This window comes from Lagopus leucura, unplaced genomic scaffold (assembly GCF_019238085.1).
Source record: "Lagopus leucura isolate 7727_CA_CO unplaced genomic scaffold, USGS_WTPT01 Super-Scaffold_100064, whole genome shotgun sequence".
Lineage (NCBI taxonomy): Eukaryota > Metazoa > Chordata > Aves > Galliformes > Phasianidae > Lagopus > Lagopus leucura.
In genome coordinates, this window is record NW_024962308.1 from 901,545 (window position 1) to 915,899 (window position 14,355).

Here is a 14,355-nt window from a genome sequence, read left to right on the forward strand (position 1 = left end):
CTGGAACAGCTGCCCAGAGAGGCTGTGATGCCCCGTCCATCCCTGGAGGTGTTCAAGGCCGGGTTGGATGGGGCCCTGGGCAGCCTGGGCTGCTGTGAAATGGGGAGGTTGGTGGCCCTGCAGGGGGTTGGAGATTCACGGTCCTTGGGGTCCCTTCCAAGTCCGGCCATTCTGTGAAATGTGGGGAAGGAAAGGGGAAGGAAAGGGGAAGGAAAGGGGAAGGAAAGGGGAGGAGATTCTTCAGTGCACAACTCAGCACCGGTGCCTGTGGCTGAGCTCTGCTGTGCTGCTGCCATCCTCACCTATGGAACACGTTTCCTTTTCCCAGGCTGCCGTCCATCAGCAGTTCAGATCAGCTGAGTTCTGCTCTCATCCAGCAGAACAGAGCTGGAGCCGTTCCCTCCTGGCTGCCCACACAAAGCTGTTTGAAGCCTGGCTGCAGAGCCGGCCTGCCGCACACCTGGGAACGCTGCAGCGTTCTGCAGTGCCCAAAGAGGGACTCCTTCCTATCAGCATTCGATGGCACTGGGCTGCAAGCAAGCACCCCTTCACCTCCAACACGTCCCCTAACAAAGCTGAGAAGTAGAATTGCCAGGTGCTGCCTTCGGTTGAAACTACAGCTCCCCAGGTTTTGCACACATTCCAGGATTAAAGGCCTCCCTCTGGAAGTCTGAACAAAGTGAAAGCCACCAGTTAACCGCCCTTGATTTTATTACATAACCAGACAGAACAGTTGAGACTGGAATGTCAGATTTCCCCTTCAAGTACAATTTACAGTTTCATATTTGCTTTGTATCAGGGAATATTTCAACTCACATGCAGGTAGGTTCATTAAGTGAGGCACAGTCTCGGAATTCAGAAGTATACAGAGCAAAAATTCACTGCAAATTGCTTCACTAGTCTTCAGAGAGCAGCAGATCAGCACCTCCTCCTTCACACAGCTTCACCTGGAGCTGCCTCACCGTAACATTCAGTGCTTACTGGAGGATGCAAGAGCAAGAGAGCCAGTGAGTGATGGACAGCCATCATCAGGGTTTTCACAAGCTAGCGAAAGAGCGATACATGGAGCTGTGGTAACATTCCTCCCACTCAGCAATAACCAAATCTGATGGTAGTTAGCCCTGCTGATGGCAGATCTGTTCCACCCAGTGAAGTACAATCATTTGAGAATTACGGTCTGCAGTTGGGTCAAACAGAAGAAGAGGGAAGCAGCAGGTTAGCAGTTGTGTGAAACTCGGTGTTACGCCTTTTAGCAAAGGTCAGGGTTGCGCACAAGGTCAGCAGTGAAGGAAAAGTTTGAGATGCAATGGTTCTGCAGGAGTTTTACAAAATGTATAAAGTGTTGTGTTTCTCTAACGACAACCAAAACCCTTACAAGTGCAGGTATATACATGACATGAAAATATTGCTTCACTCACTCAAAACAGGGGAGGGGAATTCTAGAGAAAAAGCAGCATGCAAAATAAATCCTGGATCTAGGGGAGGTCCTGCTTTCAGACACTGATCTACAGTACAAAATCAGCCTACAGGTCGCAAAAGTTGGTGGTTGTTTGAAAGGAAGATGCTGGCACTTACTGTACAATAATGTTAACTGATTAACATAAGCCATGAATAAATATTAAGCCACTCCACCAAGCCTGCAGCAGCAGCACAGGCATCGGTGGTGGCAGAAGAAGCGATGCAGACATACTTCATTGTTCCCAAATAAAACAAGAAGAGAGAAAGATTTCCCAGGCAGGAAACAGTAAACTACACAGCCAGACTAACTGTACTAGTGGTAATTACATCAGAAGTCAGGTTATTTTCAACAGCTTTCTTAGGTGTGTGCAACCACTAAAAACCTCACTGTGAAACTTCATTGGGACAGAAAACAGAGCGTTGGGTAGGACAGCTTTTCCTTTCCATTTCTCCCCTGCGTTTACAGAAACAGGAGAGAAAATCTGACTATGGCAGGAAAAAGCCTTGTAACCTAAATGCAGTTATTTCCTCAGCTGTTACAGTCGAGCCCCCATGGTTTCTCTCCCAGAACAAAACTCAAAACCATCTGAGGAGAGCGTTTCATGGGATGATATCCAGCAGCAGATGTTCCAACACAAACACGTCTATCAGATCAATGCCAACATTTCAAGCCCAAAACTCATCACATTCAAGGGGATCTTAGAGGCAGGGGAATGTTAGCCCTACAATTTAAGCTCTAAGATGAAAGGAGAAGACTGGGATGGGGTGAAGGAAGGAGGGGAGGGGAGTCACTGAATCACAGGAGATAAAGAAGTGCACACAAGTTTCTAAATGAAGCACAGACGAAGTGAGGGGCATCAGAGTCGTCTGCAGGAGGTCACAGGTTCTGACAGCACTGCAGTTTGTTGGATTTCTGTCCATCGGTGGTTGGTGGGACGCTGATGTCGACGACGTTGTTGCCAGGAGACTCATCGTGTGCAGACCGGTCTGCAATCTGCTTCTGAGAAACAATGCGGTAGATTTCTGAAAGGAGAACAGCCCTGTTACAACTCTGGAAGGCATTCCCTGCAGCAGGGCATGCCCTCGTCTCACAGCCAGCTGCCACAGGATGGCTGCACCACGAGTGGGAAGGTTGTAGCTGAGAAAGGGAGCCCAGGTGCAGTGTCACACCTGGTTGGCTCTCCAGCTCTGTGCAGACACTCAGCTCTGTCTGGAAGGCCTAAAGATGAGATTCCTTACTGTCTCCCTGCTTCCTGTCACATTCTTTTCAGCGACTCCACGAACAAAGGTGGCATTAAAATCTTTTTCAAACGAGAAAGAAAGAACGAAGGCAGGCTGAGGGAGCTGGGCTCGTTCAGCATGGAGAAAAGAAGGCTGGGGGTGACCTCAGTGCAGCGCCTGAAGGGAGCCTGCAAACAGGAGGGGAATCAACTCTGTGCAAGGGGAGATGGCAGCAGGACGAGGGGAAATGGTTTGAATTGAGGGAGGGCAGATGGAGGTTGGATGTCAGGGGAAGTTCTGTGCTGTGAGAGTGGTGAGGTGCTGGAACAGCTGCCCAGAGAGGCTGTGATGCCCCGTCCATCCCTGGAGGTGTTCAAGGCCGGGTTGGATGGGGCCCTGGGCAGCCTGGGCTGCTGTGAAATGGGGAGGTTGGTGGCCCTGCAGGGGGTTGGAGATTCACGACCCCTGGGGTCCCTTCCAACCCCGGCCATTCTGTGAAAGGAGCAGGAATGTTCATTTCTAAAACAGAGGGGCAACATTATCTAAAACATTACTGAAAAAGGATGCTTGCAAATCACCATCACACCGCAGCAATGGCAGCATCCATTTCACCCTTCAGCTTCTGACAAGCTGTCCCCACAGATTACAGAAGCACTTGCTCCTCTCCGTTACAAATCAGTTTCCCCATCCGTGGCAGTGGAGAAGAGCTTCCACGCAGCTCCACATTGATCTGCAAATGCTATTCTTGAAGGAATTCATGCCTGAAAGCACACAGATTCATAGAACCCCAACTGCTGAAGACAGACTTCCAGGTTAAAAGCTTTCAGAAGGAAACCATTTCACCTGCAGCATCAGTAGAAATAAGTGGAAATATTTCTATTTCACTGACTGTCAGACCTCATTCCAACTTCCCTCCATTGTGAGACAGGAAAAGGGCAAGCACCTCCCTGGAAGCCTGCAGTAAATATTATGGTCACATTCAAACAGTCACAGCCTCAGGACAAACAGCCAAAGCCTTTAACAAGGATTTAAAACGAAGGAGAATTTTAGGATTTGGGCTCTTTGTTTTTTTTTTTTTTTTTTGTGTTCTGTTGAGGTTGATTTCTTCCAAAGGAAGCTGCACCTATTCACCCCATTTAAAATAGAAGCTTGAACCCAAGGCTGAGCTCCCTGCCACTGCCTGTCTTCAGTCCTTTTTTACTCACAGGGAAAAAGGGAGGCAGTGCAGACACTGACATCCCCCCTCCCTGCTGCTCAGCGGTGTATTTTAACATGAGCTGTTCAGAGTTATCCTCAAACCCTCTTTTTTTCAAGGCAGCATCCACCTGGGTTTTCTCCCAGTCTTTAATGATCTCTCAAACTGATGGCCAGCAAGGAAGCTCCTTTCCCTCTTCCAGTTTCCCCATGGTTTCTCCCAGCCCACTGCTCTGCACACGTTTATTTCACTCTCCTAAAAGGCTGGGAAGAGCCCTTTCAGCACTGCTCATTCTCACTGGCCACATCCCTGCCATTCCTGCACTGGCCAATCTCAGCCCTCCTGGGAGCCCAGGATGCTGTCCTGAGCAGTGATTGAGTTCAGTTTGCCCAGGCCTGACCTCAGCTGAAGTTCTGGCTCCATGTGTCACACCAGGCAGTACTGAACTCTCCTACAAAAACCTCTGGCCGTTTTCTCTACGCACAGTCAGGCTCAGGACAGCACTACAGGGGAAGACAGGATGGCTGGGGATGGCAGAGCCGCGCTCAGGGCACCGAATCATGGATTCCATCTCAGAGCACCACACGGGTCACCTCAGATCCAGCCAGGTGTCACAGATAAGCAGCACCTGCTCTCAAGGCCACCCTGCACAAGAGCTCAGGCCGCAGCTGCTCTTCTCTATAGCCTTGTCTCAGCAGCAGCATTCTCCAGTTACTTCACCAGCAGCTCAACCCAAGTCTTGCTGGGGAGCAGAGCGTAACCCACTCTTCATCCATCAGGTTTCTGTGCTCATAGAAGCAGCTTGACTTCCCTTTTTTTCCTCCTGCCCACCTCTTCTCAGTCATCTGTAACTGCAGCACACTCCTGGGACCAGAGCTGGCCAGACCCAACATCACAGCTTCTGCCTGCTTGCTTCCACACCTCTGCAAAACAAACCTGAAAGAGCCTCCAGAATTCACCAGGTTAAAGCTCAGCCATTTCCCTGGTAATAGGCTCTCATCCACGTACAACCAAGGAACAGCAACACCAAGCCAATTCTCTGGTCAGCATCCAACAAGCAGCACACATCAGACACTTCCTGACAACTAAGCAGTACCAGAACAAAGGCTCATTCTCATTTAAGCGAAATCAGCATCTTGTCACCAAAAGAAAAAGCCAACAAATGCTCAGGAAATGCTCTTCTTAGACACGGTGGGATGTGCACGTCAGGCACAACTCCACCAAACAGTGCATAAGGGTGAGAACACAGAAATAGTCTGTCCTCCCAGAATTCAGCTACAGTAAGCAGAAGTCAGGATCTGGATCCTGCCCAGCACCCACATCGTGGTCCCCAAGAGCTGCTGAAGGGACACACAAACTGCAGCAAGTTTTGCACTCTGCAGGATAAGATTCAGACTGCAGTGGGCAGCCAGAGGCAGAACAGTAACTCAGGATGTGTTCAACAGATCTCTTCCCACTTATGTCACACTGAAATTTAAGGGTTCTTTGCTAATTACCAATTACTTCCATTTCTGCTTGTAGTGGAAGTGGAAGACCATGCTTTGAAACATCATAGGTAACCTCCTCATGTCAAGCAGCATTTTGAGACTGGACCAACAGAACATGTGGCTACATGGCAACTCCTCTGTTACAGAAGGGTGGTGTTGTGGTGTGATATCTATCAGCTCAGAAACCCTCACCATAGGACAGAATTTAGAGCAGAGCCTCTGAAGGCAGAGATGCCCAGGTCTATCAGGGTTTAGCTCCAGTTAGGTCTCGCAGACCCTTGCTGCCTCCCTTGTGAGCATGTGGGTGTGCCAGCACTGTGGCTCCCAGCTCAGACACAGAGCTGCCCAAACGCAGAGAGTCACCTCAGACTGGGGCCAGAATAATACATCCTATGGAACACAGAGTGCTCAAGCATGTAGCTATGCCTCATACTAACACCTACTAAAGTTACAGCAACATTAGGCCAAACCCTGCAGAAGCTACACACCTCAACAGATGTAAATAGAGATAAGCAATGTTTATCTGAAGCATCTCCTGCTTTGTGGGCTTCCCACTTTCACCACCTGCAGCCTATATATCTCTCAATACGCATCCTCAACCCTTCCTCTTTTTCTTAACCTTCAACCACAAAACTCAGGCTTATGAGCCCACATCACTCTCAAGGAAAGAGAAAGTTCCCATGTGCTGTATTTACACAGAGCTGAACTGCACGCTCCCAGAGGTCCAACAAGCACTTGCCTCAAGTTTGCCAAATACCAGCTGCAAAACACTGTGAGCCAATCAGCAGAGCTGCTTTCACCACGTTCTTTTCACCATGCTCTTCGTTTTTGGCTCAGCACAATAAGGAGGACTTGCTGCTGCATCCTGAAATAATAACGGCTTTACTGGTGACTCCTGACCCTCACGCACTCCCTTACTCCAGGAGCAAGGGCTCCATGCCTTCACATGGGAAATCCCAGCCCCAGACTGAAAGAGACCAAACCCAAGAAGAATACAACAATCTGGAGCCCTTCTGATACGACGTGCAGTGAAGCTACTGCATAAAGCCACACAGCATTCCCACACACACACAGCAAGTCCTCAAGCTGCAATGAGACACCACGAGCTCAGCAGCTTCATTTTGGTGTCTGCTCACTATCATATTTCCACACGGTTCCTGGGGATCTTAAGAGACATTCCCAGAAGGCAAAAAAAGCAGCTACACTGTTGGTGCACAGTTGCATTCAACCTGTGCCATCAGCTGAGTGTAAGAGTTCAGTATTCTGGACAGTGTTCCCTACCTGCCAGCTTCAGAGCTAGGAGCACGCTGCAACATTTCTCTTCCTACCAAGGCTGTGGCTTTAGCACCAGGTTTTGTGCTGCCAAAGAACTACTTGTGTTCTTACAACAGCTCAACTGCAATGGCTTCGCTTTTTGGAATATTAGGAGCCTAGAACAAATCCAAACTGTGGAGAAAGGCACGTGGGGTTGGGGTAAAACACAGAGGTAAGGTGAGGCAGGCTGCAAACAAGTAATCATTCCCAACATCACTTCCAAAACAGCCTCAATAACTGCAGACTGTGCCCATGTAGAAGTTCCACTGCCGTGGTGGGTCTGCAGAACCCATAACAGACCTCACCTGTAAGGATGTTCTTGAAGGCTTCTTCTACATTTGTTGAATCCAGAGCAGAAGTTTCAATAAAAGACAGGTTATTTTTTTCTGCAATAAATAACAAGTGGTTCAGTTAGGAACTTTAGCAGCACTTTTTGGTTTTTAAGGGCAGTCAGTCCAGGTTGTTGGCTATTTTTCCCCCCCATTTACTGGAACAACTTGGTGCACCACTGACACAGCCACAGCAACAGCACCTCTGACCACTGCTGCTCTGTAGCTTTAAGATATTTACCCCTCTGCAGTTCTTACTTACTCAAGCCATACATTCCCCCAGCCTGGCACAGTGTTATCCTCACCTGGCCACAGATTGCTCCTAGAAGCAACTTCAGCCAGAGCAGAGGATAACATGTGTTGACTGCAAGAGGACTTAAATACTCCTCTGCATTTCATAACACGTGAACAGATCTAACGATTCCCTAAAAGGCCTCACCTCCAAATTACAATAAACCTTTTGGCAGCAGAGTAATTTTTCTTGACTCTGAGAGCACAAAAGATGCTTCTACATACTGTTAACAACCAGACATCCAAGGTGGAGTTGTACAGTACAGCTGCCATACAGACACACCGCAGTCACAGAGCTTGACCTGTGACACCTGCACCACCCCTGGGTGTTTAAGGCAACAAGTGTTGAGCCAAAGGACCGAAGTAATCCTGTAACCAGGGCACCCACTGATTTCTTTGATTCTCTTATGCAGATTTTGCCTCTCATTCAATTGAAAAATGTAAAAGCAGCTTCACTGTCCACAGGGAACTTGCTTAATAGCAAATTTTAGGAAATGCATTTAAGCAAGCCTAGTAATATTCCTAGAAGGATTCTAAAGGCTATATACTTAAATTCCAGCCCCAAGCTTGACATGCACAGATTGAACATCTGTTGGCCTATTCAGGCACAAGAATATTTGATCAGTCTTCGGCAAGATAAGGAAGAGAGAGAGGCAACACAGTGGCAGCAGCTCACATAACCAACTAGGCTGCTCCCAGAACAACTGATAACCTCCAAGTCTGGTAATCACTGCATTTAACTGATGACCTCCAAGTCTGGTAATCACTGCATTTAAATGACACTAGATGATACTACTATCCACGTTAGTGCTCTGGAGCAGAAACTGCACCATCTAAGAGAAGGTTCAGGATTCATTTGCAGCTCTCCATAGAGCCAGGCCTCTAGGAATGAAGGAGACTTGGATTTTGCGTTGTGATACTTGACGTCTATTGACAGATACTTGGTCTGCTGGTTGGTGACCCTGCACACAGCAGGGGGTTGAAACTGGCTGATCATTGTGCTCCTTTCCAACCCAGGCCGTGCTATGATTCTATGATCTATACGTGGTATTTTCTCCTCTAATTGCCTGCTGTTTTTTAGCCTTCCTAGAGGAAGTGTTTATGCTTTGGATATCAGGCAGCTCAAGGACGGTGTTTTACAAACATGAGATTTAACAAGAAACCACATCACTATTTAACAAGCCAGCTGCAGAACCTTCAACACCCTTTTCTTACGCCAAAATCAGCATAAGGCAAAAGCCAAACACTGGACAATACAGCGATTCCAGCCTGCACCAGCACACTGAACTTGAGGAAGCACCTGGAGATGCTGCATACCAACCTGCGAAAGCGCGGGCCTCGTCGGTGGGCACAGCCCTGAGGTGGCGGAGGTCGCTTTTGTTGCCCACCAGCATGATGACAATGTTGTTGTCTGCGTGGTCCCTCAGCTCCTTCAGCCAGCGCTCCACGTTCTCATAGGTGAGGTGCTTGGCAATGTCATAGACCAGGAGGGCCCCGACGGCGCCGCGGTAATACCTGGGAGCACAGACACCTTCAGAGAGCTCCAACAGACCCACGGCTGCTTCTCCCGTTCAGAAAGCTGTGCTGATGCAAGTGCTGCAGTTCTGTATGCTGCTTTTTTTCCCTTTCTCTTTTAATAACCATCCCCTCAAAACGAGCTCCAAACGTTTCGTTGGGTTTTTGCGACGTTTTGACTCACCTTCCAACGAGGAAAAGTAACCCTTGGTGAAACGGCAGCATTTGTTACTGAGCTTCCTGTCTCTCCAAACAGAACTGGAGACCCCGGGCTCTGCTCACACAATCTGCCCTTCAGCACATTTCAGCACAAGCCGAGGGCTCAGCACAACACAGCAAACACCACTCACCACTCTGTGACACTCACCAACCCACACAACACCACTGGGCCCCTCTGCTCCCCCAGCACCTGTTTGCTGTGCCACCAAACTACTGGCAGCTGCTTCTGCATTACTCTGCTCTCCATTCTCTTGCTCCCTTTGGGCTGTGCTTTTCTGTTTCTCTCCCATTTTGACCTAACCTCTACAGTTCCCCTCACTGTAAGGCTCACATACACGGCTTCATCTGTGCTTTCTTCAGCAACAAGCTTGGACTTCAGAAAGCAATAGATTCCTAACACTGAAATTTCAACCCCGCAATAATCAGGCCTGCCACTGGCTGTTTGGATTTCTCCCCTCTAAAAGAGGCTTTGGTCTGCTGCTTACACCATGATGTTACATCTTCAGATGCTGCCTGCACTACGAAGGTGATCTAAAAGCTTTTCAACACCACTGTTCACAATACAGCCTGCAGTCAGCACTGCCTTCCTATTTACTGGATGTTCAGCATGCATTCTTGGACCTCATTTTGACAGCTGTGACATTCACACCCACTGAATCTAAACGTTATTTTCATTGTACTGATCAAGCAACACGATATTTGTTACTGCTTACTTGGCTCTACAGCAGGACATGCTGTGAGGATTCTGTCCCACCCAAACGCTTCATTCAGTCTCTACCTGTAAATGCAGCCACTGTTGTCCCAAAGAAAGGCAGGTACTCACGCTGAAGTAATGGCACGGTATCTCTCCTGTCCTGCAGTATCCCAGATCTGTGCTTTTATCGTCTTCCCATCCACCTGGATACTCCTGGTAGCAAACTCCACCCCAATGGTGCTCTTGCTCTCCAGGTTGAACTCATTGCGTGTGAAGCGTGACAGCAGGTTACTCTTCCCGACCCCGGAGTCTCCAATCAACACAACTGAAAGACAGGACATCATTTTCCAAATTAACTCCACACCAGCACTGTGCTCCCTGGCTGCTTCAGGCAGGACCTGCAGCAAAGAGGGAGATGAGATGCCCAACTTTTGTGCCATTCATTTCAGCTATTTCATCCACCAACACGCTCCCCACGGGAAGACAGCTGATACTACAAACAGAGCAGGACTTCACCCAACAGAGCGAGTTCCAGCGGATTAGATGAGAAGTAAGAGACTGAAACTCTCTGCCTTCGCACAAGGTGTTGCCATGCTAACAGGAAAACATCAGTGCTGAGAGATTTCTAGACCCTCCCGATCCGTCCACAGCAGATTAGAGAACACCCCTCCCTGCACGCTTTCTGGATTAGCTCACCAGCATTCTCCCATGGCCACGAACTGGGCCGGTCCCTCTGTTATTTCAGCTTTGCTTTATTTCGTGTTCAGGCCATTGTTTCAGGCTCCAGCTTTGGCAGCTCCCACCCCACTTCTCCCCAGCAGGGACAGCTGAAGCCAGCTCCACGCAGCGCTCTGCCTGCAAGCACTCAGCCCAAACCTTCCAAGGAACACACAGCTCAAGAAAGCACGGCTGCCTCTCCAGGTTGGACTCATTTCTGTCCTCTGCCACGTGAAGATGACCAGTTTCATGCATGAACTCTGCAAAAAGACCTTGGGTCATTAACTCCATTGGCTGCAGGAAAAAAATTCAGGCGGCCCTGCCCCACTTTGCTAATGACCCACTGCAGTCTGGGTACCTTCAGATGCCTTCAGCGGCTGCTCCACGCTCTGGCAGGGCTGGGGAGAGCATTTCTGACATGCTACTGAATGCAGGAGTAATGAAGGCAGGCAACCCGACCCAAACTCAGCACCAAGTTCGTGCTCGCGCTGCCTTACAACCTGCTGCTCTCAGTCAACCATCAGCCAAAGATTTCCTCCTTTAGCAGAGAGACCCAAAGACTGGAGACCCACATACCCCTATTTTCTATGGGAACAGAGCAAGAAGGAGCCTTAAAACTTCTGGACCACAGCAATCAGACCTCGTGGAATCTCCTCAGCTTGGGAACGGGTTACTAAACAACACTGCTTGTTCAAAGAGTTAAAAAGAAAGCCCTAAACCAAATGCAAGAGCCCAAATCCTTACTACATCCATCAGAACACATGAAATCACACCCCTTTACCAACCTTTGGCCCCACTGACAAGAGCAAGAAACGCTGCTTTGGGCTTGGAAATGATCCGAACCAACAAGTCAGCATCAGGTGGAGCAGTGCAGAACGAGGCACCCAGCCCTCAGCCCAGCTTCCAGCACAGCTGCAGTGCTGCTCCTTCTGCCTGCCCTCCTCCCAGCTCTGCCCCGGGCCCCTGGGTGCTCAGCACTCACCGTCACCAACTGCAAAGCACTGCAGGTCTCGTAGCACACGATCAGGTTTAGGGCGGAATTTTAAACAGAGCGGTTAATTATCTGTCAAAAGGAGTCTATTCCTTCACACAATGAGGAGGATTAAGCCTCTTCCCAGCGCAGCTCATCATAAATATTCAGCACATAAGGTTGCCAGATATCGATGAATAACATAACCAACATTTGTTTCCAATAACCAAAGGCCCCGTTGGGCTTCAGCTCTGATCGGCGCGCTCTACTTTTCCACAAACACAAAAGAAAGCTTTCATTTTTGCCCCCTATGGATGCTTCTTCCCTTCCTTTTCACCCCCACAAGGCAGGAGTACATCTGCACAATCTCAGATGTCATTTGTAAAACGAACACCGATCACAGCTGATCTTCTCAGGAGGAAAACCAACACGGAGATCACACCTCAGCAGGCACACAGCTTCTGATACTTCAACCAATATTAAAAGGCCGTACATCCAATTCCACCAATTCAATCCCACCAAACACGTTCAATCCCATCCAAACCACCCAAAACCCATCACAAGAGGTTCCAGCTGCAGAGCTGGCTGGGAGCAGAGCTGTGAACCCCCGCTTCTGCTGGGTTACATCACTGCAGTGCCTCCACAATGAGACCCTCACAGCCACACACAGCACCCAGCTTGTTCTCCCAGGGCTGCGTTAACAAACAACATTTTGTTCTGATCAATAAAACGAGCAGCTCAGACCGCAGGGATCAGTGCAGGAAAAAGGGAAACAGCACACAGAGAGGGACCGGCTCAGCACAGCAGCTCTGACGGCAGCCACGCTCACATCCCCAAAGCTGGAATTAGCTGGGACTTTCTGCATGCTCGAGCCATCAAGCCAATAACACACAGCCTTCCCACAGCCCTGCTGGAACAGCCGCTCCTGGAGCACGACTGCCAACACGGATTGGTGTTCAGTGGTGTTCTCTTGCATGAGGAAACATTAAAAAAGCCGGAGCCAGCTGCATGTGGAAATAGGTTTCCTTTGGAAATGGGGGGCTGGAGAAATGACTTTCATTTCTGGGTAACCTCGGGCATAAGAAAATGAAATCAATCCTTCCCGCTGTCATCCATGGCCGTTCCCATCTCTGCGCTCAACTGAGAAGAGTTCAAACCTGAGCATCAAATCCCAGCAGCAGAGCAGAGGCTCAGCCAGAATGCGCCAAGTGCACTGATGTTTTCATTACATCAATTTCCACTTGATATTTAATTCCATCACTGGAAAGGCAAGGAGGGGGAGAACGGGGAGCTGATCCTCTTTGTTTTCTTATGAGAGTGGAGATTTCATCCCACTCAATCTTGTTTATACCCATCCTTTCTTATCCAATCCCAAACAGCCCAGAAGGAAGGAAGGACGGAAAGCCAACAGATAGGGAAGAAGGGCTTTGCCTGTTGGGCTTTGCCTGTTGGGCTGTGTGTTTTTCCTTCTGGCATGGGGCTGATTTTGCTCCTTTGTGTTGTTGGTTTTGTTTTTTAAATGAAAAACAAAACCAAACCAATAAATGCTAACTGAGCTGCCCACGAAGCAGATGAGGACAAACCCGTCCCCCATTTCTGCATGACATGAAGTGCCACAAAGCTGTGTGTGTGTGTGTGTGTGTGTGTGTGTGTGTGTGTGTGTATGTGTGCGCGCCACCGCTCTGCCCCAACAGCTCCGGGTTGTTTCACTCCAGATGAAATTAAAATCCTGCCTTCAAAACAAGGTGAGTGTTTTTAAAGCAGAGCAGCGCTTTGCCTACCTAATCAACAGGGAGAAACGCAGCGGGGAGGCTTTCAAAGAGCCCAACCCTGGGACCAGGCGGTGCGACGGCCTCAGCATGAAGCCAGCCCGGCTCCACACAGCTGATATTTCCGAGCTTACAGCCCTGCTGGAAGGCGCAGACACAGAAAGCAGGGCGGTGCTCCGCTTCTGCCTCCAAGCTCAGCGACCAGCAGGCGAGCACATCCATAAAGCACACAGCAACGACAGCAACGACAGCAACGACAGCCACAAGAGCAAAGCCAGAACAGCCACAGCAGCCATAGAAGCCATAGCAGCCACAGCAGCCCTCCACCCCCCGGGCAGCCCCGTGTCCGGCAGCCCCGTCCCTCCCCATCAGGGCCCACGGAACCCCGCAGGGCGCGGCCGAGCTGGGAGTGCCGCCCCCTCACAGCGGAGGGCCCGGGCCGCGGGGCTGCGCACGGGAAGGGCCGGACCGAACCGAACCGGGCCCACGGGAGCCGCGGAGCCGCTGAGAGGCGCGGGGCGGCCCGGCCGGGCGGTACCTTTGAAGAGGTAATCGTACTCGTCGTCGCGGGTGCCCATGGCGATGGCGGCGCCGACCCTCTGGCTGCCAAGCACCGAGCGCGGCCCAACCGGGGGGGAAGGGGAAGGTCCGCTCCCGTCGCAGCCAATCGGCGTGCGCCAGAGCCCGCAGGAGGCGGGCGTCGAACCGGCCCCGTCAGCGCTACCCAATAGGCGGCGGGTTCGCTTCTGAGTGGCGGGTGACGCTGTCCAATGGAGAGAGGGCGGCTGGGGCGCAGGGGTGCGGGTGCCGGGACTCTGAGGGGAGAGGCGGGGTGGGGCGGGGGGCGGAGGCGGGGCTTATAGTATGGGCGGTGCTTATTATATGGGCGGGGTTTATCGTGTGGGCGGGGCCTGGTGGGCGGGGCGGTGCTGTGCCCCCTTGAGCCCCGCGCTCCGAGCTGCGGGCGCGGCGTGTTCAGCCCGGTGCGGCGGCTCTGTGGGCGCTCAGCCGCAGCCGCAGCCTGGCCCGCCGCCGTGTCGTGCTGCCCCCCGCCGTCCCGCTGCTCGGGCAGCCCTCCCGCCTCACTTTACAATCACAGAATCACCGAGGTTGGAAAAGACCTCCACGGTCATCCAATCATCCACTTACCACCGGCATTTCCCGCTGCACCACGTC

The 14,355-nt window shown here is 50.7% G+C and overlaps 1 protein-coding gene across 1 annotated transcript; it reads right to left on the reverse strand.

The window, feature by feature from the left end:
* Window positions 1–693: 693 nt before the first annotated feature.
* RAB11B (RAB11B, member RAS oncogene family) lies at window positions 694–13,825 on the reverse strand. The gene is made up of 5 exons (XM_042886817.1): window positions 13,718–13,825; window positions 9,853–10,048; window positions 8,617–8,810; window positions 6,981–7,061; window positions 694–2,481 (listed from the first exon to the last, which is right to left on the reverse strand). Exons 1-5 carry the CDS (start codon window positions 13,755–13,757, stop codon window positions 2,336–2,338), a joined length of 657 nt encoding a protein of 218 aa, XP_042742751.1. The 5' UTR covers window positions 13,758–13,825; the 3' UTR covers window positions 694–2,335.
* Between the last annotated feature and the right edge of the window lie 530 nt (window positions 13,826–14,355).